A 23,129-nucleotide genomic window follows, 5' to 3' on the forward strand; every position below is an offset into this window, starting at 1 on the left:
GATGAGGACCTCTTTGGAGGTGATGTAGCTTAAAGAATCACTGATTACTGGTTAATTTAGCATCCATAACACACCATCTTGTCAGGTTGTGGCATGTCCATTTGCAGTTATTCATTGGTTCATTCATGCTCATGTGTAAGCATATATATTTCATCAAAGACATATCTGTCTTCCATACAGCCTTTCAACATAACAAAGAATGTATGCCTTCACTGAATTGATGATAAAACCAAGAAATTCCCTACCTCTCTCTCTGATTTAGGGAAGATATTATAATAATTTTCTTTTGAGGCTTTTGTATGATGTGTCGAACTGAGTACCGTGCCAGAGTGTGGACACAGAAATTAGTAAGAATCCCACATGTGGGTCTAAAACACTTTTTTTACCCTGACTAATGTCTGTATTGATCATTTGTGGCCAGAGTTCATTGCTCACATTACACAGTACCCTATTACTGTAGCAGCTTGGTTAAAATTAGCAAGGCTATGGGGAGAGGATACTCAACTGAGTAAGGAAGTCCGAATCTGGCTCTTAGCCAGTCCCCCTTCTTGATACTGCCCTAAATTACTTTATACGTTAACATGTCTCTATGCATTATAATCTGCTCGGGTGTCCTATGTTCTTTGTAATCTCCTGTTCTCTCTAAACATTTCTTCATGGTAACCCCACAAAAAAGCTTTCTTGGGTTTGCCAGGACAAGATTCACAGCTGGTCTGAACTGCAATGCTCAGATTCACTTGAGCCAAAGACCCAGCTCATAAGACACCTCCAGCAGATATGTTAAGGCTGCAATGATCCCTTTAAACCTAGACACTGAAATGGGACTGACTTCAGTTAAACAGAGACTTAGTGCTAGCTATAGTGAGTCACTCTGTAATGACATGGTGTGCTGAGAAGATACAGGAGACCTTTGCCATTGACCTTTTGCTTTGTAGTGCGTAATGGCACTGGATGACAGCAAAAGTGAAGGTAAAAAACATCATTATTTTGGTGTGGGAGAGAAGATATTAAAATTAAAGTTTAGAAAAAATGCCAGTTGTTAGGAACTATGCCTTTAGACTAAAGTGAGGGTGTTTACCTTTTCAAATATTTTTTATTGATTATATATATTCTGCTTTAGCTCCTTTATTCAGTTCAGAGTTTGCCAAACTTCAAGGGAAACTTACACATACTTTAGTATATTGAGAGCATAGAAACTATTAACCCATTTCTGTTAAATACCTGTCATTAGTGCAGGTCTGTATTTAAACGGGGTGCTCCTGCTTTGTGTAATGCTGTCCTGTGTTCTGAAACCAGGGGTGATGTGAAAATGCTGTAATGCCCGTGCATTCTGTCAGTGAAACATGTTTTTAAAATGTTGTATGTTGCTTTGTAAAGTGTTTCCATTATTTCTGTAGGCTTATAAGAATAAACTGTGTAGAGATTTATATACACAATTTATTTGGATAGCATATATTCAATTACAATGCCATAAGGTCTTCATCAGCTAAAGTTGTGGTACTTTGCGGGAAGTTTATACAAACAACACAAATGCTGTGGGTGAAATGGCAATGATGTTCCTGATTCAGTCTGTGATGTATATTCTCTATAAGAGTACACTGACAGAGCCTACTAAAGTCCATAGGGCTCTGTCAGTTTATGTCAGGTGTACATTTGCCCAATGGCTCTTCTTTAGTCTAGGTTACCACTTCACAGGGAGGAGTGTATGAGTGTCTGTGGTAGTACATCTGCCTGGAAACAAAGGTCTTTGAATTTGGCTCATATAGTTCTGTGAAGAACCGCAAGCCCAGTTCTGCATCCTCACCACCAGGTTGTCTTAGGTAGAAGACCAAAATCAGAATTTGGTCAGGGCTTAATAATTATTGATGGCACCAAGCACCTAAGTGAATGTAATTTTACAGATTTTTTTTTTTTTTATATTTGACATAGTTAGAGCCCTTCCTTTTGTAAAGAAAATAAGAATTACTATTAGACATTATCCCTGGAAGTTCTTTACAACTACAGCTGCCAGTGGTGGGGTTGGAGGCAGCCATGCTGCCGACAGGGCAGGCAGAGGTTGCACAGATGCATGCAAGGGCTCCCATACCTTGCATGCTTCTATGTGGGACCACTAACTACACCGGCTAGTACCAAAGTCAGGATTCATTTGACCCCCTTAGCTCCACGGGTGTCTATGCCCTAGGTCGTCTATCAGGATAGGGTCACAGTGTGATGCTGCATCAGTGCCCTGTACCAGGGTGGGTGCAGGATGGGATCACGCAAGGTTGGCTGGATCCTGATGCTCAGCAGGACCATGGAGCACGCACCACCCTGCAGGGCCAGCTGGCCAGCTGCCACAAAGGCAAAGGAGGCCAAAGGCTCCTCTGCTCCCTTCCCTTCTTTTGTGGGTGCTTTGTGCTCATCGAGGGACTCGGCACCCTTCCAGTGAAGGGTTTACTGACATCCTGGTGTCTTTTTTTTTCCTCTTCCCTGTGGAGAAATGTGAAATACAGTAAAAGCCATGGTAACAAGCATTTTTTTATCTTCTGTTAGCATTAAATTAATATTAGTCTTCAAAATAAGTGATGAAGTAATTGATTCACTTAATCCAGATCTGAACACTGAAATCAAATTCAAATGAATAGGCTTTCTTGCAAAGCCCAGCTACCTGGAAGGTAGTGGAGATGTATCTTTTTTTTTTTTTTTTTTTGTACTTCCTTGATCCTCCCAAACAGTATCATATAGTTACAATCTTGACAATTTATTTCTTTGTAAGCGCACTTCTGTCTTTGATGGTACTTTGGATCAAATCAAACTCCAGATGCTACTGTAGTACACATAATAAATAGTAAGTAGAGAAAGCTTTGCAAAGTGCATTTTTCATTACAGCCCATTTAATATTGTTGTAGGTTTTGCCTAATTGTTCTGGTACACATAATTTTTCAAAGATTTTTTTTCTGGTCTAGTTGTACGGTCCATTCTTTGGAGAAATGTGATCCAGTTTCTATCTGCGTTAGAATTGTTTGGAGGAGGGTGAGTCTGAAGCAGCAGAGAACTGTGCTATAACCTTTACGATGATGTCCTTGGCTAGAACCAGCTCTTAAAGCATAGTTGATCCTGGGAAGTGGGCACTGGTTTCTGGAGATAATAGGAACAAGGGTTTGCTGTATTTCATCTGAACCACCTCTGCTTCAAGATGATAATGGACTCACACCCTGTATCTTTACTCTTCCCAAATGCTGAGCTATAGAGTCCTCTAATCCTCTGCTTCGCATCAGAGGATAAACAATACCAACAGAAGCATGACTGACATGCTTCCAGCTTTTCTCAAGTTTGCTGATTTAGCATTCCAAAACTTTGAAATCTGGGGAAATGTTGTGTTCATTTCCTTTTCCTCTCTCGCCACTGCTGGCTGTTGCACTTAATAAAATGTTATATGTTCTGAGCGACTCATAAATGTATGGAAAGGCTGGGACTCATTTCGTTCCACTTCAGTCCAACAGGTAGATGTGTGGGGCTGCAGTCCCAGTTTGACCAGCTTTAGGTGCATCTTCTAGCATTTTCTTCCCACTCCCAACCTTTCCTCTCACTCCCATCCCTGTATCGTGGCGTGCTGTCCCCTGCTTGTGCTGGCACAGCAGTTTGGGTGCCCTTGCGCTGACCTGGATTGGGAAACCATCCAGGTCAAAAGTTTCCTTGTTAAAAAAAAGGTGCCCATCACAATGCTTTTTTTCTAAAGTCAGATTAATTCCTCAATCATCTGACTCATATCGCACTGCTCACACAGCTAAGCCAGGGTTAAGGAAGTAGGCAAAACCCATAAGGAAGTTGTAGCAAAGCCATAAGTTGAGTATTGCCTCAACAAGACAATACATCATGAGTAAGCAGTCTTGGTATGAAGCTGGCAGCATCGGCTGTGGCTCACCCAACCCATCCCCCTGGGTCGGTGTGGCAGGCGAGAGGCAGTGCCTGGTGGTCTCCCTTCTTCTCTGTGCCTCCGTGGGGGACAGAGGACAGCACGTTGGTCCAAGGATGGGGGGTACTGCCGTGCCAGGGTGCCTGCTGGGCTCCCCCAAAGCTGAGGGCTCCTTGAGATGACCAGCCCAGACCTCGGTGCCTCACCAGCTGCCAAAGGCAGGGCAGGTAAAGCTAGCCTGGAGCAGCACAACTTGGGAACATGGATATTTAACATGTTTTCTGAAGTCCCCTTTTGCCACTGAGTCTTAAAGGAGAAAAAAGATGAGAAAGACTCACTGGCTGAACATAATTATACCAGCATATTTGTATTTCATCAGCTTTTTCCAAATGTAATATTCTCTGCTAGGGTCAGTGGCTTTGTAAAAATGGGGATGATATTGTTGTAGAAAAAAAGTGCTAACAGCCCTCACAGACAAAACCAACAGAATGGAATCTCAGACCAGTCTGGATTTCTAACACTGTGCATAAATACGCATGTGTGCATTTTTTACTGTTAAAAATTGCTAAAATAAAAAAATGTTGCTTAAATTAAAAATTGCCTCAGTTTTGCACTGAAAACGTTTGTTGTAGGCAGTGAATTAAAACTGCACATCATGCATAATAAGAAGACATATGAAAGACTTTGCCAAAGAAACTTCGATACGCTTAAGATGCTGTGGCAGCCACAACTTCTTTTTTGTTTACATTTCAGGAAAAGTAATTTCCTGTCAATCTGGGCCAGACTCAGAGAGTGGGAGTATTTGCAAACACAGGTTACTCTAAAAATAAGTTGGAAACGATAGTTCTGTACACTTCGAAGAACGATACTGGCTGGGAACAGTACAGGGTCTCAGAGACAAAAGTCCAGTCCTTCAAAAAAAAACAAGGAAAAACAATGATGTCACACACTGCTTAATGAGATTAAAGCCCCTAAGTTGTTCTTATTCAGCAACGGCACGGTGTGCTTTCCACGTACCATAGCACGCAGCAGTAAGGAGCGGTTAGAGGTCACATTAGAAAAGAAGGAAGAAGTCTTTCAGTAGCTTCCCAAAGTAAGCGTGTGCTTGAGATTTAACTTTGCAGCTTTTAATAGTTACAACACACCAGTTTATCCCTTGTATAATGTCACCAGAGTAATTCCAAGGTAATATTTTTTCTGATTCAATGAAAACCTTGTTTAAGCTGTAACAAGAGAACAAGGGGATATGTATGTTAATATACATACATCTGTACATGTATATATGAATGAGCATAGGTGTGTGTATGTTGTAATACATGTGTCTATACGTTTGACCCAGAAGCAGCAGAACAGCTACGAGGGGCGTGAGACTTTGTTTTCTGCCTGGTGGGAACAAGCTCGGAGGCAGTTGTGTAACCTTATAGCTCGGCACATATGGCCTCCGCTGCTGTGCAGCTTATGTCTATTATGTAACCGCACTTATACAGGAAGCTAACAGCATCTAACAAGCTAAAAATAAGCAGACTTCTATAATTTCAAAGGACAATATTTTAAACTTCGCTCATGCGGCTGCTCCTATTTCAACAATAAATGTGGCCTCTTCAGACATTTTATTTATTTTTTGCCTAGGATGATATTTTAACATGCTGGCAGCCTGTTTTCTCAGAGAGAGTCAGAGCTCCTTTCTCATTTTTCCATTACAGCAAGAACTCTCCTGGCTTTTATTTAAGGTGCTCTCCAATATCTGCGAAAAGCAAAGCAGCCCAGAGTATTGGTCCTGCTTTTTCTCCTCAGACAGTCAAGCAGTCTGACATTTCTGGGCAGCTTTTGGAAAAATGATGTTTGTTTCCATGCTAGTAATAACCTTCTCAGTCAATTAGACAGCAGATTATTAGGAGCATTTTTTATATTGCTCCTTCAGATGCTGGGTTTCCAGGGCAGAACAAAAAGTAGGTTTTCCCCTTACTGAAGTTGCTCCTTACCTTGGCTTTGTGTCCACTTGCCCTGTGTGCTATGGAAACCCTGTGGGACTGATGTCTCTCTCCTCGATGGCATTTTGGGCAGTGGGTCATGCACACAGAGGGCAGCTGGGTTTTCTTAAGCTGACACTTGTGTTCACCTTGTGTTGTTACCCCTGCCCCCCGTGCATGGCTGCTCATGCCTCTCCCCGTGGGGAGTGGAAGTGAGCTTCAATACGAGCATTTTAACGCTCAGCACAAGGCTCCCAATGGGGATGTTAAAACAGGCTCACGCCAGGTATCGCCTCCTCTACGCTGGGCTGCCTTGGCTCCGCGGGCATGGGGAGGACCCAAGGCGCTGGTGGGGGCTGTTTGCTATGGGAGTGCCCTACATGGGAGAGCACAGGCCCCGGTGGTGATGCTGATCTTCCTCGTGCTCCTCCTCACCCTCAGTGGGCTGCAGTGGGAGCCATGGGGGAGCACTGCCCCTAGGTGAGATGCAAGCTGGCAGGGCCAGTGCATGACACTTTGCTGCTCTATCAAAGGTGCTTCTACAAGCTGGGTGAAACTGAGTCATGCACAAAGATCTTGCAAAGTCCTTGAGTACCTATAATGGTAAGCGATGCTGATCGCGTGGGGTTAATTAGCACAAGCATGAACTGAAGCCCTTTGGAAACTTCGGACTGCTCCACAGACAAGTACTCTTTTCTTAAGTCTCAGCATCAAACTTTATTTTGTGGAATTTGGACAAATAACAATTTTTCTAAACCTAGAAGTAGGAAGCTCTCCCTAGGCCTCTGCAGGAATTCAGGTACTGATGCACCTTGATTTGGAAGGAAGAGTGATGTGTAAGCACAGTTGTTGTATACTCAGCAGCGATACTCAGCTCTGAGTATACTTGGATAAAAACCCGATAATAAACTGACTTGATTGCAATGAAGATGCTAATTTGAGTGGTAGAGTTAGCCCACTTTTGACAGAAAGTACTTGATTTGTGATTTTCCTGAATGCAATCTCCTATTTTAATTTTGTTGTGATTTCTCCTCTCTTAAAGGGGCACAACCTCATCTGACATAAGATGGTATGTCTTTATTGATTTGCAGTAGCTGAAAACCAGGCATGAAATATTCATGTTTGCTTTGTTCACCCTTGGATTTTCCTTTTAGGCTGGCATTAGTCCATTAGTTCCCAGCACCCAGCAGCTGCTGCAATGACGGTCAGCAGCAGTTCCTCTAACTATCCCCTCTGTGCTCCCAGCGAAGCTGCAGGTCATACGATGGCTGATGAGAGCTAGATGGTGAGGCTGCGCTGGGGCATGGCCACTGAGTCAGGCTCATTGGGTTTGTTCAAAGTCTCCATCCATACATGAGGCTTACTGAGGTTTACATGACTCCCGGCTTAAAATAATTGCAATAATCCCTTAGACTGACAATACTGAATTGTTGTATTTCTTCCAACAATAACATTTAGTTCTAATGTAATGCTCAGCTGGTGGTGGTGTTGGGGAAATCAAATGCTTTTTTTTGTTGTTGTGTTACAGCTATTCTGTAGGAGTAGGAAGAAAGGAACGTTGCCTGAATCTGCTGGTGCTGGGTGCAAGCTGTAATCACTCCAGTGTGCGTGTGGGTGTTTGTTCTGCACAGTCTGGGGGCACAATCTTATCCTAGTGCAAATACAAAGTAACTCTGCTGGACTCCCAGGGAAGTTAGTGGGAGGAGAGGCAACTCCTTCCTATTGTGCAGGACTAACCTTTCGTTTAATTTCTGTGAGAAGAACATGCTCAGAACATCAACCATCATTTATTGAGTTTTCAGTTAGGACTTACTATACAATTGAATAAGGAAAGTGGACAGAGATGAAAGCTACTTCTTAAAAGAATCAGTTCAACACCATTTTAAATGCTATAAGAAATAACAGTAAGTCAACACTAATCTGTTGGTATTTGATCTTTTCGCTCAGTAACCTCAGAAATGTAGGAAAAAGAGGATCGTAATGACATGCCATGAAGCCCATATTTGGTTCATGCTGCATGGACACACCATGTACTCAGGAGCTTCCAGGAGAGGGAGAGCCCAAGCAGTTCTGATGCCTTAAAATAGGCTCCCACTTTTTTCTAACGCAGCCTGAAGTCTGGTGGCTGGCTGCACTGTGTTGTGGTCCTCTAGGCACATCTCCCAAATGTGGCGCTTTGTGGTGTGGGTATTTTGAACTATAGATAAACAAGCAATGTGGCAGGGAACCTGGGCATCCTGGGAGCCAGTTTAAGCCAACTCCTGAACACAGTCTTCATGTCTTGAGGCTGACGTACCCTCAAAGAATGTGAATCTCCTTGCTTTGCACATGGTGTAATCCATATAATTTTTTAATATGGTATCACATAAAGACAATGTGATAGCAATGCAGACCACTCAGGCTATTCCAGGATTCAGGCCATTATGCTGATTCTATAGCATAAGCATCCAAAATATAGCCCCTAGTGCAAAGGCTAGCCTCTTTGGAAAAAGGGGGTACTGGAAAACCTTTGAGCTTAAAACAGGGGGAAAGTTGTGGTATGGAGCACTGAGAACCTTGCCAGGCTGGACATAGGCTAAAGAAGCTTTGTGATTTTTTCAGTGTATGCCAGAAAATCACCCAGTCACTGGCATCAAGAGCATCACAGAAATACAAGCTAAGCAGAAAGGCTGATTTTATGGATGTTCCAGTGGGCCATTAAATCAATCCATCAGGCCATCTGCCTTTTTGCTAGGACTAAGCATGAGTCTAATCTCCCAGGCTGGACAACTGTCAGCTGTAATTGTGTACAGATGAGAGACATCTGTACAGCACGAAGTGGAGGAGAAGTAAATTACATAAGGGCATTTGATCAGTTTTCTTCATTTTCCGTATTCAGGAGTCCAGCTATCTACAGGCCACCAGAACGCAAGTGGTCTCACATACACAACAAGAAAAGTCCACTATGGTGGCAAAAGGAACTGAGATGATAGAGGCCAGATGGCTGTCCGGATGAGCCCCACACAGACTTGTAGCTCGTCTGCTAAAATCTGCTTTTCTCTGTCCAATTGTTCCAATCTTTCATCATCATAAGTTAAATTTTACTACAAAATTGCTATCAGTACCTACCTACCAACCTGCCATACGTGTGTTAGAATGCTGAATTATAGCTTTTGATGCTTTATTCAGCTTAATCCTTACAGTTGCTATGGGAAATAGCTCTGCTGCAACAGAGTCATACTTTAATTTGTAGCATTTTGAGGGTGCCCTGCCCTAAATTTGAAACACCAGAAAATGTCCCTTGGCAGTTCATGCTGCTCAGGATTCCTAGCACCTTCATCAGGATCAGTGAAGTACTGTACTAAAGGAGTTTGAATCTCAGCTATAATAAGCCACCAGTGTCACTGGGTCAGTCAGATAATTGTCAGGTGAGGTCCTGCTCCATTTTTATTATTCATCATGCTGCATATTCAGTCTCCTGCATTGACTAACATAACAGAGATACTTTGCAAAATGTCATGGAGGCAAATTGCCCTGGTCGAATAAGCCCCCGTCCATATGAGGGAAGGTAGAGGACAGCAGCAATGCATCCTCATGTGCTGTCCTCCCTGAGGCTGCTGCAAGCTCTGCAGCTCTGAGGGTCATCTCCTCTGACACCAGCCTCCGAGCACGTTGCCTCCAAATCCAGATCTGGCACAGAGAGCAAGATTCACTGCTGACAGCATGACTTCAACTGGACAAAACTTGTTGCAGCTCATCAGACTCCTGAGTGTATCAGCTTTTACTTTGCTGATAAAAAGTCAACAAAAGGATTATTCTGTAAAAATCCTAGGATTTTATTGGATCTCTGTGGGTGTGAAAATTCTTGTTTCAAAAACCACGCACGTCTTTGATAAGGGTATTTGGCGATCAGCTTGTCTGTTGAGACAGCCTGTTTTAAGCCTATCAATCAAGGTTGTGTTGTGTCAATGTCATATTGTTGTAACAATGTTAACCAGAAAGGAGAAAAGATCATTGTCTTTATTCATCATTTGTAATTTTTCTAATCCCTTGATATGTATAGTGTAACGTCACTGGAGGAGGATTTTTGTTACAAGATAAATGCCGAAGCTTGAAAGTACATTCCTCAGCTCTAGATTAATTGGGGAAGAGGGATACAGGGTTTATATCACCTGATGAATGCTTAGTCTTTTTCTTATCATTTAGCCAGCTCTTTTTTTTTCAGCAGTATCCTGTGATTTGGTTCAAGTACTCTCTATGTCTATTCTGTTCAGAACTGCCTGTTTTAAGCTGATTTTGCTTAGTCTTAGCTAGAGCTGTTTGCTGTCTAATAAAGACGTACAGTTTCTACTTCCTTTCTGCTGGGAATTGCTGCCCACACTGGGTGTTTTCACTGTCAGCTGGACACCAAGATGGGCTGCCTCCGTGTTGCCTTGGTTTACAGAGAAAAATATAATCAGCAGAAGGGGTATAACTGGATACCTTAATTCTGTTTTTTGCCAGCTATGACAGATACAAATGAAAGAAATAATACCTAGCAAAAAGAGGCAGAGAATTTTTTAGCATGGCGCAATCCTGCACAAGAAGCAAATTTGAAAAGCCTGGGTAAAGGGAAAAATATTGAGCAGAGCTTGGGCGCAGGAAATCCTTCCTGCATGCTGCAAACAAGTGACTTCAGAGCCTGCTCCCAGCTGGAGCATGTGTGTGCTTGTGTGATGGCTAAATGCATCAAATGGAATAAAATCAGAAGTCAGTAAACCTCAGTGATTCGCCCTCACAGACAATATAAAATGGTAACTGTTTTCTCCTTAATAATAGAGCAACTACAAATATCTTTCTGTGTTGTCCTCCATGACAAGTTTTTCTCAGAGGGGCAAGGTGGGCTGCCACTTTGCTGCAGTCTTCAATAACCTATATTGTTATTATTATTATTATTATTATTACTACTACTACTACTACTACTACTACCATCATCATCACCATCATTATAATTTGTTATTCATTATTTATTATTATTCATTATTATTTTCAGCTTACTGATACTGCCTTTCCCATGTGTCAGCTCTGAGGGCCATGGGGCAGCAAATCAGTATATCCAGCACATGGTAAAGCGTAGGGCTAATTACACCCCAGCCCTGCCCGAGGAGGGATGTGCAGACCCACGGCACTTCCCACCAGTGGGCAGACCCCATCAAGGGCAGCGGCCAGCGAGCCCCATGGGTTTTGGCGCAGCCTGGCTGGGCAGCACTGGGCCTGCCTGCCCCAGGGTTTGTGGGGGCGATGCCACGAGGTGCCCCAGGGCACAGGCGGCCGCCGTGCACGCTGCTGGTGCGTTGTGCCAAATGACACGGGTCCTGCGTGGGAAGTGCTCCCTGAAACCTGGGGTAAAACACCCGAGGGATGTGCCCAGCCCAGCTAGTGACACTTCCCCATCCAGACTGTGACAGGTGTGGGAGCAGAGAGGCAGGATGGCGGTACAGCTCTCACAGGGGGAACGCAACATGCTGCAATTTAGTATCACATGCTGTGACTTAAAAAAAAATAATCGTAGGGATTTGCTGCCCTCTGGCAGGATTTTCTTACAGCTCTGATTCTCTCTGAACTGCGAGAGCAGCACTCAGCGATCATGCACTGGCACAGCAAGGTCTCTGCATTTCCCAGTTGGTTGTAGGCAAAAGCAGAGCAAACTGCTGGGCACCACTGCTGCAGCCTCCCTGCAGCCCTCCTGGAAAGCCAGAAGCACACGCTGATCCCAGGCAGGGGCTGGAGTAAGGGGCAGAACTGCTGGGCTGGCAAGACCCCCCCATCCTTTCTCTCCATCCCACTGGGGGAGAAGGGGCAGCAAGCCTGACTCTCTAAAGCCGGTCCTTTCTTCCTTTGTTTGGTTGTCTCCTCACAAGAGCCAGCCCACCATCTTCCAGCTTTGGCTGTACAGCCTTCTAGTGAGAAAATTCAGTTTGGCCTCTAATGCTGACAAGCCCTGAGTGGCTTTGCTGAGTTTGATTTCTTGGTATGGTATACGCTTTCTGAGAGATACTCAGCAAATCAGGCTGATTTTCATTAACACCATTTTCCAAAAGGCCCATTAATGCCCATATGGCACTTGCGGATATGTGGATAGTGGTTTTGAAAACCTGGGTCTCCTCTTCACTAAGCACAAAGTATTATGAGTCTCATGGGGTGAGACTTATCTGAGGAAACATTGAGTTCTGCAGTGTCTACACTGTACTGTGTTGGTCCTGTGGACTGCCTGCCTGGTCAGCAGGAGGAACAGGCACATCTTGGACACTTCAGAGCGCTCTGATGTCTCCAACTGTCAGATGACTGTATCCTAAAAGCATCCATGGCTTACTAAAAGTACCTAGGTTTGCTACCTTGGATGCTGATATTTTTGCTGCAGGTAACTGAAATTAGGTCATGCTAGTCCTACCCTGAAATAGCAAAGAAATGGGGGAGTGGGGAGGTCCAGAAAAGTACCCCAGGTACATAGCTATGCCTGATTGTTTTTCTGTTTTGAGATTAAGGACGGATAACATAGATGTGCTATTCCCATTAATATATGTAACAATCTGGCTGCCTATATGAAACCCATGATCCTCACCTCCAGCAGGTCACAATCCCAGGAGACATAAACAGGCAAGGACTGAGGAAGAATAACTACAAGTAGGACTTAAATATAAATCCATGATCATCCCTGATGGCTGATTGTAAAGCTGTATGGGATTTCCCCAGGGTTTTGAATGCAGGAGAGAGCCTGGAGTTGGAGGACGGATAAGACTCTCTCTCTTAGTTATACTATAAGTATGTAGGTTTTGCTGTATGTCTGGCTTCTTTTCTGCTTAATACACATGTAATCAGCAGGGACCTTGTGACTAATGATTCTGCTCGTAGCAGTGGCCACAGGCCTTAGCATCAAAGCCCGCATTGCACAATGCAGTGCTGTGCAGAGCTATCAGAGCTGGTCTGGAAGGCACTAGCTCCATGTGATAGTGCAGCCAGGCTAATAAATAGCTCAGAGCAAACTTTCATGGATCTGCTTTATTGCTGTCAGGGGTTTGAACTTGTATCCCTTTATGGTACTGCACAATGACAATGAAATACGTGTGCTTGTTTAGAGCTATTTGGAGTATCTCTGGCTGGCACTGTACTAGACACGTCAGGGATGTTCATGAAGCTGTCAAGATGGTGGTAAAAGCCAAGGTTTGATTTTGTAGTTATCATCTTTGTTATTGTTGAGAAAGCTTGAAGAATAAGGACACCATTTCTTCATCAACCTTTCCAACTGCAACAGCCATGGCCATTGAGACACCCTGGGGCCCACTGAAGTGATGGCAACATCCTCAGTGATTTCAGTAAGACCTGGATTGATGAGACAAGCACCTGTGGTTACGCTGACTTCCACAGACTTCCACTGATTTACTTCAGCTGGGAATCTGCCTGCTTTCTTTGGGTTAGATTGTGCTCACTTTGTTTCTTCAGTGTTAGCATGGTAGATACCTTAGAAGTGGCTGACACCTATTCATACAGCTATATATGGAATAAGTACTAATGCCTCTTCTGTTGTGTTCTACAGACAAACTGGGAGATCCGCCCAGTGTTGCCTCTTAAGTCGTGAAAATACCGCCTGAAAGTGGGATGATGTAATGCATCATTCACCTTTCAGCCCATGGCATGGCTGTGCATAGCACTCATCTGGACTTCCCTTGCTATGAAACCAGCCTGACCACCAGATTGGGAAAGGAAGCCTTCCATAGCTGCCTGGAACAACCGACAGACCTGTGGTCCCTGAGGTATGACATCGTACTGAACCTGGAAATGTTCCATATAATTAGAAGCCCATTAGCTAAAGCAAGAGGGCAGAATGTGACTGTATTTTATCTTAATAGGCTCAGCTATTATCCTTGGTACTGATCACAGGAAGTCCCTGTTAATGGTGGCCTACCCCAGAACTTCAGCTTGCAAACTCTCCTGGAAAAAGCCAGCCGTGACATTCACTGTTACACCCCAGCTAAGGACTTGAGTGGATTAGCTGTCATAGACTGGGAGTACCAGAGGCCTCAGTGGGCCTGCAACTGGGATGCAAAGGATGTCTACAGAAGAAAGTCCAGGAAACTCATAACCAAAATGTAAGGGAATATTTCAGGAAATGATGTTGAACATTTAGCCAGACTTTCCTTTGAAGAAAGTGCAAAAGCTTTTACGAAGGAAACAATTGCATTAGGAATGAAAAGCAGACCAAAGGGCCTTTGGAGATACTATTTATACCCTGACTGTCACAATTACAATTTCCATGATCAGAACTACACTGGTTCCTGCCCAAAGAGTGAAGTTTTGAGGAACAATGAACTTTCCTGGCTCTGGGATAGCAGTGCAGTCCTCTATGCTTCCATTAGTATTAAGAAACCCCTTGGAAACAGTTAAAACATTTTGCATTTTTCTCAGTTTAGGGTGAATGAATCCATAAGGATTTCCTCCATGACATCCCAAGATTATCCTTTGCCCGTATTTGTGTACACGCGACTAGGTTATAGAGATGAACCTTTATTATTTCTCTCTATGGTAAGCTTTTGCTGGAACAACGTGGGCTGCATTTATGCTTTAAGCGTTCTTACAGATGGTGGATCAGGATGGAAAATCTCCTACTTGGGCCAGCTCTGCTGGTTCATGTTAATTGCCCACATGCTTTAAAGAGCTCAATGTTCTGAAGAAAAATGCAGTCTCAAATACCTATTTTTTTTTGTTTTAGTTCATCACTGTGCTATACTCAAACATGCATTTGAGTGGATTAAAAAGATTTCAGCTATTTGCTGTAGTATGTAGGAAGCAGTTAATACATTAATCCTCCCTGATGTACTTTCTTCTGCTCAGGTATGCAATCACTAACTAATCCCCAGAGAGGTGCCCCTTTTATGGAAGGGAAACTGAGGCAGAGATGTTAGCAACTTGCTCAGTGTTACATCAGAATGGGAGATTGAAGCCAGCAGTCTTTCTGCATGCCTCCATCTCAAAAACATTTAATTTAGTCCCATACCTACCTTGGAACAGGCAAACAGTGCACTAGCACCAGGGAGTACCGCTCACATTAGCTGAACACACATACAAGTATTTTCAAGATAAGTGCCCTACCCTAGTCCTTCTTTATGTGATTCTGGACATCCTCCCAGAAACTGGATGAAGACAATAGGTTTCCTGTGAAAAAGCAGCATAACCTGTCTGTCACAGCCATGGCTTAGTTCTCCCCTGTAGATCGTGACTGTACTATCAGCAGGTCTCAAATTCTGTGTTTCAGAGTCTAGCAAGTGAGCTGTATTCACTTTTCAAAGGCTACGTTCAGTCTTTCAGCCCAGGTACAGAGTCTGAAGCTGGCACCTTGTCTGGGAAGGAGCATTAGCTCCCTCTCCTATTAGGTCGCACTACTCCCCTAGCACTGCCATCACCCACCACACTTCCCAGGAAGGGGCTGCACGTATCTCCAGCTTGAAGGAAAATGCCTATTCTTAGGCATTAAAGGAGGTGTAGGCACCTGCTGTGGTGCTTCTATCCAGCTTGCCCTTCCTTAGCTTTGCAAGAAGAGGACAGATGGACATCAATAACTGCTGCAGGCTGGTGTGCATCCCCTTTGCCATTTTATACCCAGTTTCTGCCTCTTTTCCTTCTTAGGCAACCAATTCCTGTGGAGTTTTTCTACGTTGAGTCTTGATGTGCTATGGCCTCAGTCTCCCTTAAATCGATGAGGATGTCTAGGGAGTCACTTGCATATCAATTCTCTTTCATGTTCAGTGTTTGTGGCATAGTAATTCACTTTTTGCTGATCCTTAATCACTGTTCAAATTAAGGATAAACATCCAAGCACCAAATACGCTTCCCATAAAGGCTGTGATATGAGGAAAAGGTACAGTGAAAGACATCTCTCTGAAACAAACATAGAAAGAGCACAAAAACCGAAACTGAAATTCTTAAGATTCACTAAGTGTTGCATTTTCCCTTCCATTTAAGGTTGCACAATGCCAGCATTCTCCCTTGTATAGTGTGTGCCTATTAACAGTCACTTTTTCTAAGGTTTTTATAAGAGCAGAGGGAGCTCCCAGGGAAAGCAGCAAGAACAATGCATGTCTTTGGAATCGCAGCTCTCAAATTGGAGAGGGATGGAGGGAAAACAGCCGATTGACATAGCAGAATGGCTCTCCTCTTCCCCTTATCAGCAAAAAGAGAACTGAAGGAATGCTTTGGAGAACTGTTAAAAATCCCGCTTTAATGAAAAGATTTTAGTTGCTTCTAATAACTGATGAGATATCAAATAATTACAATTAAATTTTGCATCAAAGCAAATTGTATCCCAGTGTTTGTTCACTTGCTTATTACCAAGATCTCAGGCAGTACCTAAGTTTGCGACTTATGTTTAATAATCTTTGTACTCTAGATAGCAAATCTTTAGCCACAATAAAATACAGTTCATGGGGACCAGAATGAAAAGAAAATATAATCCGAGGGACAGCCACATAAGAAACCATTGGTTTACTTTAGAAAGGCTGTGAAATGCTGAATTAGTCTGACAGTGATGTCTTTACTCTTTTCACTGTAGCAAGATCTTATTAACACTATTGGACAGAGTGTCCTGGGAGCTGAAGGCATTATTATTTGGCAAGATAGGAATTTAACTTCTTCAGAGGTAAGCCTGTGTCTGATTTAAATGCAATGCGTAAGATCCTGATTTTATCCTATTAATAGACACTGTCTGACTGCACCAGTTCTGAGTACTCGGTACCAGCAGAGCTGACTGCTGAACAAGTCTTTGCTGTCCCCCAGTCAGGATGACCATGGAACATGGTCAATTCTTCCTGGCTCAACAAGGTCTTGTGAGGCTCACAGGCAACCAGTGGTAGGGAGGGAAGCCAATGGTTAATACCAGGCATTCTGGAAGACAGTTCCTCAATATTATCCATTCCAGCTGGATAAAACACCAGGAAATCAGCTAGAGCCTGATTAGCTCATCAGTCAAACTAGATTAGGTATACCAGTGGTGCCCAGCAATTTGTCTGGTTGTGGGAACTCTATTTGTGCCTGTGTGTGGGCAAGTAAAATGAAGCAGGCTGTTGAGGTCAGATGGAGAGGCTTTGTATTACGTGATATCAGACCTAGCCACATTAAAATCAAAGATCAATTTCTGAGGCTCCATCATGTCCTGGAGCATTCAGACAGCCACACATCAAACTTTGTCATGTGAAAAGACTTTGTACTTAAAGCTGTGTGAAATGGGTGTTTTGGGCTGCTTTTCTCCTGGCAGATAGCATAGAAAACCCAGGCAGCATGAGAATGAATGTCTGCAAATAAGTGTTCTGTTGTCCTCAGTAAAGTCAATTACTTCAGCCAATTTTTGTAAATATTCGGCTGTGGTTCCTGTCACAGTGAATGTGAACAGGAGGGTGAACTTCCTTCCAAGTGGGTCAAGTGACAAAGGCAAGGCCCTGGAGCATCAGCTCTGGACCCCCACACTCTTGCCACACAGCCATGCTGTCGTGACCTGTGTTTCTAGCATACATCATGGCTTCTTTGTAGATCTACAGGCTGTGGTGTTTTCTGCGGAGTGCAAGTTGCTAAAGCCCTTTGCATCTCCATTGGGTTACATATTCTGTATAAAACCTCCTAAAAATCCTTTAAATTAGTAAAATTTCAATTATCCTGAATGAATTTATTAATGCTACTTACATATTGCATATTTTTCAGAAATAGAAAGGAAAAAAATGGAGTGGCTAGTTTGACATCAGCTGAAATTTCTTTTCTGCCTTTTACAGAGTAACTGCACAAAGGTGCAAAAATTTGTTGATTTGGAACTAGGGCCCTACATTATCAATGTCGCAGCAGCAGCTGAGGTGCACAGCAGGCGTCTTTGTCAGGACAATGGACGATGTGTGTGAAGAACCTGGAGAGCCTTAACATATCTGCATTTAAATTCTAAGAGCTTCCGGATAAATGCCTTTGAGGACCAAGGATTTATTGTGAGAGGAGAAGCATCAAATGAACATCTGGAAATAATGGCAAAGACAGACATTTGTCTGCCACTGTTATCAGGGTTATGGAGGAATTGACTATGTGGAAGTCAAAGTTGCTGATGACTATCCAGGGAGCCTTGCAGACTCTGTCCCACCCAGAAGATTTGCAGTGATCTACCTGCTTCTTTTGCCTTTGATAGGTCTTTTCTAACTGCTGCTTAGTCAAAGGGCTGGTTTCAGTCAGTCAAGAGGGATGGTAGAGTGGATCCAACAAAAAGTCTCACATGCTCTGCAGCTGGGGACTGGACATGTCATGGTCCCAGATGTAACCCAAACCCTGCAGCTGTGCCCTGAGGCATAACGCCCATAAGGCATGGAGAGAGTGCGGTGTGTTGAAGGCTGAGTCAAAGACACACAGGTCATAGGGATATGTCTTGATCCTATCTTCTGAGATTAGGCTGTTTAGGAGGCTAGAGGCCAGGTTTCTGCCTGGCTGACAGACACAACCAGTACAGCAGACGCCTGCTACTACTGGAAAAAATAGTACGAGGTTCACTTTTTCCCTTTGTAAAGAGAGGAAGTATCTACACATATCTACCTCTTACTGGATGGCATACTGGATACAGCATCCTCCCAGAAAATGGAAGATAGCGGGGAGGTTTCTAGTTTCTTTTCCCTGTGAGTGAATTCAAGTCCATGTTTTCCTCTTTCATGTTCTGCATGATGGAGGTGTTCATGCTTTGAGCCCTCCACTAGGTAGGAAGGAATGAAAGATTCGGGAGATCAGGAAAAAAAAGGACAAGCCGCACTCTGTTGATTAGTATATTTACCGAGAAAGGAACGCATATACTCTAATCCAACAACAACAGGTGTCCCTGTGGGGTTTTTATGCCACGACTATTTAAAATAAAATTACTAAGTAGCACTGGGAGCAGGAACTCCATCTCAGCCAGGTCTACTTCCATCCTGAATCTATGACAATACTCCAATGACTTTTAAATTTAAAGCTAATGAAAGCACCCCATGGCTATTACAGAGATGCAATCAACAAGGATCAAGCAAGTTTATAATCTTCAACAAGAAACTTATTTATGTCCCAACTGTCATTGTAAGATCTGTCCTCTGGAGGGGGTGGAAAGGCTCCCAGGGCTCTCCTTCCAGTAAGCAGGGAGAAAAATGCTCTTCTAGAGGTGACCATGAGCAGAAAGCACACCTGGCATGTCTCCAGGGCACCCTGCCAACCTCCAGCTTCTCAGCTTCCCCGCTTCCCAGGGGTTAAGTATTCTTGAAAGAGAATTTACTTGAACGAAACAATTAGAAACCATTTTATATTAATAATATACATGCAAATATGCACACATATAATAGGTATGTGAAATAATTGTGCCTTTATATTAGAATCTCTGTAGCTAGAAAAAGAATAGACAAATAGCCATAAGATAAATAAGGGATCTATGAGACCTGTGCTAAGTTCCTTGCTTTTTTCTATTTGGCCCAGGAAACGTGAAACATACCATCCAGCTCCCACTGGCCTCCATTATTGCTTTTGTCCCGGAACCTTAAAGATCCCATCAGGCTTAGACCTTTGTGATTTTGCACCTCTTAGCAGCTTTTAATTTTCAAACATATGCTATTATCCTCATATCTAACCTCAGTGAGTTATTGCTATAATAACCATGTTAAACAAATGATTGCAAGGTGAACAAACACTATGTTAATAGTTGAAGGCAAGTGAGAAAAACTTTCATTAATTTTTTGACAGAACTCCTTTGTAGAAAGAAGTATTTTAAATTCCATTTAAGTTAGGGGAGACTGTGACTAAACTACAGCCAATCAATAAGAAATAAATTGAGCTTAGAATGATCCTTCTTTAGAAGAAAAAAATATAAATTAAATTCAGGCTGTTTCTTTCAAAAATAGATTAAGAAGATCCACTAAAAATTTTCTAAAGCATATTTTTATAGTGAAGAAAACTAGAGATATTCTGGTCAAAAATTTTTTGGATGGAACAGCTTTGTCTCAGAAAAATGCAGTTTATTAAAATCAAAGTGCTGATTGTGGTGGATTTTTCAAGGGAAAGGTGGAAAAATGATTCATTTGACATTCTGCTTGTGCTGTAGGGCTGAAGTACATGCTAATAGGAAACAAAATGTCTCGTAATGTTTTCTGAGCGGCATTGGATTAAATGTTAGTTTTGACTCTTCTTGCTGTCTTCATTAAGGTCACATCTTACTGCTCATAGCAACTAAACAATGGGAAAGAGAACCAGTGTTTTACAAAATCAAATTTCAAACTCTTCTGCAAATGTGTTAAATTAGCCACTGTCTGTAATACATTAATGCATCTTATATAAATGTTATGATATTCCTTGGTATCCAAACATGGATCCAAGTACGCAGGCCCAGATTTCTCCCACCCAATATATCCATTGAAGTGGGACAACTAAATTAGAAGTTAACCTGTTAGGGGGGAGGGCACCTCCTGACGGCCACTTTAGGTACAGTGGGGTTTAGCTGGTTTTGATGTAAATAGAACTTGCGCCGATGCTGCTGGAGACGGCAGTTTTGGTCAGAGGGCCCTGTGTCCCACTTCAGCATAAAGCCAGGCACGTAAGCCCTCATTTGGATCTGGGCCATGTTTCCTCTTTAGGCAGAGGTACAATAGCTTTTTATCAAAGCACAAACCAGCTCTGTCATATTGCTTCCTTCCATTGAGAGAAAGAGGCGGGGGTTTTTTTGCCCCAAAGACTCAATTTTTCAAGTGCTCTCCTGCTATTCTGCATTCAGAGGAAGACCTCAAAATTCTGGTTACACTGAGGGTTGTAATTCTTAATTATTACAGCCCAGGAAGGCAAACAACAAAACATAGGCCAGTACAACGAAACTGGGCTTTCAGATATTTCAGAAGTATCTATCAAATTTCAGCCTCTCAACAGTATTGGCAGGCCAGATGATTTTGTGAGGATAAAGTAGCCGAGATCTTCAGTGTGCCAGTGACCACCTTCAGGATGGTACAGCGATAGCCTCCCAAACCACAGCTGGTTGCCCCCCACAGCAGGGTACCCCACATGCAGAGCCTATTCTCACGGGGAAAGCTGAACCAGCTGCTCCTTCTGACTCCTCTGCTATCATCCCTCTCTTGTGAAGCTGGAGAATCAGGCTATGTGAGATCTGGTGTAGATTCATATCAGCTGCACCTCTAAGATCGAACCACCTCTCTTCAGTTCTCTTGTGAGGAGCATTTCTGATTTCCACTTTTATAACTTTTTGGATTTCTGGTTTCTTCTCTTTGTATTTTCTGTTGGCTGCATTTCATGATCTTTGAGTGATGTGCTGGTATTTGCAAATTTATTTCCGGGATCTAACTATCATAGAGCATCCTATAAAGAATTAGACTGCTTAAACTTCAGACTTTGGGCCTCTCTGATGTCCAAACCCTTAAGATTTAGGCATGCCAAAACTGAAAATTATGGTCACTAAATTGTTTTAAGGATTTCAGTAGGATTTAGGCACCTAAACAGGCCTGAGAACCTGCACCTGGGCTCTCAGCAGCTGCATGGTTAAAACTCGCACATGGTATGTAGAATGCAATGCAGCATGTCATAATAAAACTGACAGTGGGGAAAAATTACTCTGTCTGTAGGCTTTTTCCCTGCAGAGGATTAGAGATCATTTTATGTTATTATACCTACTAAATGGTAGTGATAAAATTAACTAATCTCTGTAAATTCATGAGAATGGATGCTTTTAAGTAAAATACTTTCTCTTATTATACTACAAATTGTGATTCTTCCTTTCATGGTTTGAGAGGCTAAACATTTCTTAGTAATATCATGTGAAAATAATAATATATGAAACTAAAGGTCAGAGGAAAGCTGCTAAGTACAGAAATATTTTAATCAGTGTTTTTGATGGTCTGACCCAAAGCCATGTGAAGGTCAACAGTAAGCTTCCCTTGGTTTCAACAGGCCTTGCATTGAGCTGGGATGCCTCCCAGGGAATTACACCACAAGGGTCTTGAGACCTTGATGGGTGCCTCTTCCATGGTAGAACATTCCTAAAATAGATCAGAAGCAGATTACAAGCAAAAACAAGTTTTGAAGAAGCTTGTGTAGGCACCTAAACACAAAAGATATCTACAAAGCATCTAAAAGAGCATATTATCTAAGTTATTAAAGGTTTTGATAAGCTACTAAACATTTAGATAACCAATAAATATCCTATGTGATGTGGTATTTAACAATATTTATTGGTATAAGGTACGAGAATAACCTTAAATGTTCTTTCACCCAGCCAAAAGCTTAACAAACAGTCAGCTAAAAATCTGCATGCATCTCACTAATAACGGAAACCATGTACAATTTTCTGTACATCTAGTCTTTTAGCAGAGGCAACCAAGGTTATTGAAATGGTTTTGTAGTTGTGAATGAGAACAGGACATAAGGAAAACTGCTCTGACATTACTGCCTGCTGATCGCCCTCCTAGGCTCTTCCATGAGTCACTTTGAAATGGGAAATGAGACACTAATTATGAATTTCAGGTAATTTGGAACCTCCATTTGTAGTATTCTCTGGTATTGACATGCTGTACCACAATTCCCACTGGCTTTATGTTGATAAAGATATCTTCTCTTTTGCTTCTATTTACTGCCGTCCTGGCAAAGGACAGATGTTTGAAACTGGCACCTGGTTGCAGTCATACCATGAAGTGGCTGTAAAATTCATGGCCTTGTTCCTTCATCTAGATCCAATCAGGCAAACCCCATCTGCATGGCTAGCCAGTTAGGAGGTACAGATCCAAGGGACAGCAAAGTTAAGTTAGTGTTTCAAATTAAATCAGAAATTCTGGTCTGGTGTAGGCAGACCTTGTCTCAATCATCCTAACTTACTCAGTACTAAACTATTTTCCTCCTGTTAGCCTCGAGGCAGCTGAAGGGTAATGCTGCACCTTCTTGGCCATTTCTGCTGCTTGATCTTACAGACAGCAATTTTTTCTTTATCACTCAACCAGTTCCAGATGTCTGGATGTTGATCTTAATCCCAGGCTGGGGCTTTGCTGCAAATCACTTTGACAGTCAAGTGCAAAATAGATTTGCCTTGGCATAATTCAGGTGCCTAACTCTCTGAAATTATGGTTAAACTCATAGCAGTAACACTATTAAATACAGCATTTTAAACACTGTACAGATTGCATTGCACATTCATTTTTAATTACATTCTGTATTGAAATTGATGGGAATAGGGCTTCTAAGTACACTTAATGAGTCAGACTAATAGTTAGGAGTTTGTTTCTGTT

At 42.6% G+C, this 23,129-nt stretch overlaps 1 protein-coding gene across 1 annotated transcript; it reads left to right on the forward strand.

Moving 5' to 3' along the window:
- Nucleotides 1-941: 941 nt before the first annotated feature.
- Nucleotides 942-18,045, forward strand: HYAL4 (hyaluronidase 4; the record flags this gene model as incomplete). Its single annotated transcript, XM_082310218.1, is given in 10 exon segments — nucleotides 942-969; nucleotides 13,575-13,607; nucleotides 13,610-13,752; nucleotides 13,756-13,971; nucleotides 13,975-14,262; nucleotides 14,266-14,403; nucleotides 16,427-16,513; nucleotides 17,637-17,756; nucleotides 17,760-17,885; nucleotides 17,887-18,045. Coding segments are annotated over 10 exon segments (1,338 nt in total).
- Between the last annotated feature and the right edge of the window lie 5,084 nt (nucleotides 18,046-23,129).

Source organism: Platalea leucorodia (genome assembly GCF_965183815.1).
Source record: "Platalea leucorodia genome assembly, chromosome: 4".
Lineage (NCBI taxonomy): Eukaryota > Metazoa > Chordata > Aves > Pelecaniformes > Threskiornithidae > Platalea > Platalea leucorodia.